The sequence below is a fragment of the Orycteropus afer genome, unplaced genomic scaffold (assembly GCF_000298275.1).
Source record: "Orycteropus afer afer isolate SDZICR_OR568_19922 unplaced genomic scaffold, OryAfe1.0 scaffold00177, whole genome shotgun sequence".
Lineage (NCBI taxonomy): Eukaryota > Metazoa > Chordata > Mammalia > Tubulidentata > Orycteropodidae > Orycteropus > Orycteropus afer.
Genome location: NW_006921764.1, coordinates 6,399,064 through 6,404,212, shown reverse-complemented (window position 1 = coordinate 6,404,212; position 5,149 = coordinate 6,399,064). Strand labels below are relative to the sequence as shown.

The 5,149-nt window shown below is 49.6% G+C and overlaps 1 protein-coding gene across 1 annotated transcript in view; it reads left to right on the top strand.

Annotated features, from left to right (window-relative positions):
• Window positions 1-1,773: 1,773 nt before the first annotated feature.
• The window catches only part of SLC5A8 (solute carrier family 5 member 8), a 55,935-nt gene continuing 52,559 nt past the window's right edge, over window positions 1,774-5,149 (top strand). Inside the window, exon 1 of the mRNA XM_007947217.1 lies at window positions 1,774-2,124. Within this exon, the coding sequence (XP_007945408.1) occupies window positions 1,774-2,124 (351 nt within the window). The remainder of the gene's footprint in view (window positions 2,125-5,149) is intronic.

Genomic DNA, 5,149 nt, shown 5'->3' with positions numbered 1-5,149 from the left:
AGGGGTGGTGCAAATAGGTAGGGCACTCGGCTGCTGACTGAAAGGTTGGAACCTCAATTTCACCCGGAGAAGCCTTGAAAGAAAGTCCTGGTGGTCTACTTCTGAACAGTCAGCCACTGGGAACCTGTGGGGCTCAGGTCCGCTCTGACACACAAGGGTCACCATGAGCAGGAATCAACTTGGTGGCAACTGGCTTGTGCTGGGCTAAATGCATTCTGTGGACTGTCTACAAAGGCCCAACTGGCAAATTACAAGGTTATATGATGATAAGCAAGAACACTTTGTTGGAGGGTCTACTTTAGAAGAAAACCCCCAAAAATAACATTAGTTCACAAGTGTAACTCATCTTGTTAGGAATATTTCAGTATAAGCCACTTATGTCTTTTTTTTTCCTTGTTGTTATTTACCATCAAGTCAGACCTGACTCATAGCGACCCCTCCTTGGGTTTCCAAGGCGGCATCACTACGGAAGTAGATTGCCCAACTTTCCTTCCAAGGAGTGGCTGGTGGGTTTGAACTGCCAGCCTTCTGGTTAGCAGCCAAGTGCCTTAGGCACTACGCTACCAGAGCTCCTTTCAGGTGGTTTTTACTTTATTTTTTAAAAATTTTTTCCAGTGTTCCCTTCCCCTCTCCCCCCACCCCTGGTAACCAACCAAGAGAGTTTCCTTCCATATATAAACCTTTCCTTGACTTTTTACAATAATGAACTAATACAGTATTTGTCCTTCTGTGATACATACCATTTATTGTATGTCTTGAGTGCTGATCCTGGAAATGATCATATGCCTTCTTCCATATGCCTTCTCTCCATTTAGGTGCACACCTTACTGCCTGCATAACAGGCATCTACGTTTAGGCTTAACCAAAGTAGAGCATTGTGATTCAGAGAACAGACTCTGAAATCAGACCTGGATTCAAAATGTAATCTCCACCATTTCCTTGGGCAAGTGGCTTAATCTCTCTAAATCCCAGCTTCCTCATTTACCTCAAAGGTAAGAATTACACTGTTTAATGTATGAAGTACCACACATGTATGTGTTGCATCGGAAGGCTCATTAAATGACAGGTATTATTATAAATAGCACCGCAACTACCATTTCTATGGGCTTCAGGGAATGAATGACAAGACAGGTCACCAATAGCACAAACTTCTTCCTCTCCTTTCTGATTGCTTCCTTATCCAGGAACAATGACCCCGAGCACTGCAGATTGTCACCTGCATGGCCCCAGAAGAGATCAAATCTAAAAACTCCAGGCCGATCTTCCCATAAGGACCTGGACTGTTGAACGGGAAAGCGAAAAGTAAAGGCATGTCAATTGCCCTTCGACCCACGCTCCCTACCGTTCGCCTGCTCATTTAAAGGGTGCTTTCCACTCGGGTGCCTCTTGGTCAAATTTGCGGAAAGCGCTCCCGTGTTTCCTCGGACACGGCTGGAGGCTCAGTCCTCCCGGCTGCCACCTGGCCGGGTGTCCCGGCGCCTCTGCGTTCCCGGCCACCCCAGCCGGGCACCTGGGAGCGCTCAGTGCGCCTGGCGGGCTCGCTGAATCCCAGAGCCGGGACTCGAGGGGCAGCACCCGGCGCCCCCGCCCCCTCCCTTGGGACGTTCACCTGGAGGGACGCCTCCAATCCCTGCAGGGCGCCACGCCCGCCGCGGCCCCCGGCGCCCAGGGCCAGGGGAATAAGAAGTGAGCGCCGGGCGCCGGGGGCTCCAGCTCGCGGCTGGGACCGTGCGCCGAGGGGTTTGCGCGCAGGGCACCGGCGGCAGCGCGGCTATGGAGGCGGCGCGGGGCATCGGCACCTTCGTGGTGTGGGACTACCTGGTGTTCGCCGCGATGCTGCTCATCTCGGCGGTCATTGGCATCTACTACGCCTTCGCGGGGGGCGGCCAGCAGACCTCCAAGGACTTCCTGATGGGCGGCCGCAGTATGACGGCTGTGCCCGTGGCGCTGTCCCTCACCGCCAGCTTCATGTCGGCCATCACAGTCCTGGGCACCCCCTCTGAGATCTACCGCTTCGGGGCCATATTCAGCATCTTTGCCTTGACCTACTTCTTTGTGGTGGTCATCAGCGCCGAGGTCTTCCTCCCGGTGTTCTACAAATTGGGGATTACCAGCACCTACGAGGTAAGCGGGGAGGTGGACCTTCAGGCTCCTGGAGGATTTTCTGGGGGACAGACTGTGAGCTCATCACTTTGTTCACATCGCTCCAAGTCGGGGTTCTTCCAGCCTCTCCCCATCCCTTTGGGGAGAGGGGTCTTACAAAGACGAAAAAAACTTGGGATTTACTCTGGGTGAAAGGAGCCTTCCAAGTAAATGAAGTGGATTGGATTCGTTAGTGTAGCCGAGGCCCTTTGTACTTTTAACATCCTTTTGACTCTGATATGAAAACTTTTTTTATTTGGGGGCGTGTTTGGCTGCCAACAGAAAGAGTGGTTGGAACCCATCCAGCGCCTTTGTATCAGAAAGACTTGACGACCTGCTGCTGTAAAAAAAAAAAAAAAAAAAGTACCCACTGCCAAGGAGTCCACTACAGGACACAGTAGAACTGCCCCATAGGGATTCCAAGGTTGTAAATCTTTACTGGAGCAGGCTGCCTCACGTTTCTCCCCAAGAGCGGCTGGTGGGCTCCAACCACCGACATTTTGGGTAGCAGCAGAATAGCTTTAACCACTATGCCACCTGTAACGATGAAAAAAAAAAATAATAATAAAAATAAGAAACCAACCCAAACTCACTGCCATCGAGTCATTTCCGACCCATAGCGACCCCCATTGGGTTTCCGAGGCTATAAATCTTCATGGAAGAAAATCGCCTTGTCTTCCTTCCGCGGAGCAGCTGGTGGGTTTGAACCACTGACCTCCAGTTAGCAGTCAAGTACCTTATCCACTATGCCAGAGCCTGGAAAACTCTATGGGGGCAGTTCTACTCTGTCACATGGGGTCACTATGAGTGGAAAAGGGTAACACCCAACTACGGTTCATCGTTCAAGTCTCAGCACCTCCTCTTTGAAATGAATCCCCTTATTCTAGGCCCACAAGCACCATTCACTCTCCTAGGATAGCTGGTGAAGAATTTGCACTCTTCACCCCATCCCCACCCCCACACACCTTCCACAGAGAGGCTGGCCCCTAATTGGTTAAGATGCTGTATGCTTTGTCCCAGTACCTGCTTTTGAGACCAAATTCTACCACTCAGGAGCTGTGTGACCTTGGGAACTTATTTAACTTCTTGTGCCTAGTTCCTCAGCTCAAAATGGAAATAATACTGCCACCTCTCTTCACCTGGTTGTTGGGAGGACTGAATGACATGATACGAGTGCAGCATTTAGAAAAGAGCCTGGCACAGAGTAAGTGCTGGATAAATATTGGCTGTGATTATTGTGGTAGTGGACTGGTCGCATGATCATTAGGGAAACTGGGCTGCAAGTTTCTGACTTCTCTCTCTATGGAAAGATGGGCCATTAAGGAAAAAACACATTTCCCTATTGCACTGGTCCACTGGGGATAGATTTTTCTCAAGTTGTTTGCAGAAAAAGCTTTTGTAAACATGGTGAACGTTTAGCTTAGTTTAAAGGACTGGTGAATGGGAGTGTTTGTGGGGGAGGATAGGAGCTTAGGGGAATGGTGAGGCTTGGTTCTGTGGCCTCAGTGGTCTCCATCACCCAGGCACTGACCTTCATCCATTGCCATTACATGAGTTCAGGAACCAACCAGCTGAAACTTCCTCTCTATGGGTTCATTGGGAGCTCTGGTGGCATAGTGCCTAAGGCATTTGACTGCTAACCAAAAGGCTAGAGGTTCAAACCACCAGCCACTCCTCAGAAGAAAGATTATCCCCAGGGCTTGGCACCCTATTCTCAGCAGCCAGCCTTGTCCTCAAGTTTACATAGTGTTTTCTCCAGTCAGAGCCCCTGGAAGGAAGGTGTTTGCCTAGAGAGGCTGGTTCAACTGATGCTGGGAACAGGGCTCCAATGGCACAAGCATAGGTGACAAACTCTGCCTGGACCCTAGTGACATCACCTCAATGAGGCACCTTTGGGGAAGCATTGCCTTCCGCTCACCCTGGTCGCTGTGTTAGGGAGAGCTCAGCCCATCATCCTCAAAGGACAGGATGGAATTGCTCTATGTCACTCAGATATGACAAGCTTATGCCTCAGGCCAAACTCAGTCCTAAATTGTGTGTGGATTTTTTTTTATTTTTTTGAGGGGGAAGCATGTGATGTTTTTGAGGGACTGCCCCCCAGCACCCCAAACCTGTTGCTGTTCAGTGGATTCCAATCCAGAGCCCCCCTATTGGGCAGAGTTGGACTGCACCATAGGGTTTCCAAGGCTATAAATCTTTAAGGAGCTAGACTGCCTCATCTTTCTCCTGGAGAGAGGCTGGTGGGTTCAAATTAAACACTTAAACAGTGTGCCACCAGGGCTCCTTACAATGAGGAGGACTCAAGTAAAATTCCAGATTCTGAAAACTTTTGAAAACTCAGAAGACTGGCAACTCTGGGCCCACATTCCCTCGTGGCCACAGGCACCCAGTTCACTGTCATTGCTCCCACTCCTGGTTCATTTCCATATTAAGACCTTAGTATGTCTGCATAGTTACTTCCTTATGATAGATACATCTTTTTATCTGCAGTTATGCCTTCATCAATGATGGGAAAGGGAAAATGGACAGACGTGGAGGGGGATCTTGTAGCAAGGGAAATGTGAAAACGTATTTCTCAGTGGGTGTGAGGAGTATTCCAGTATGTTATTACATGACCACCTGGGAATTGTCACTCATGCATGTATCCAGATGCAACTGGTAGGAATTTGAGTCTGAGAGCCCTGATCTGTAGTTAACCATCCCCAAGGTGTGGAAATTATTTGAAGAATCTGGCAAGAAAGTCAGTCCTGAGCCATCAAGGCTGCTGCCACAGTCACTGATCCATGCCTCTTCTGGCTGCAACGTTAACTCAACCAGAAACAAATTTCCCACATGTTCCCAGTGGTGGAGGCTCACAGAGCAGGGGTTAAAACAGTGCTGAGAGCACAAGCAAGGCAGTACAGGACACAAGAAGTTGTGGGCAAACTGAAGGTGCCCATAATCAGTGTTTGCCAGGCAATCAAAGACAGGGAAGTTAGGCAGCATACTATATCCCAGCCAATTAGTC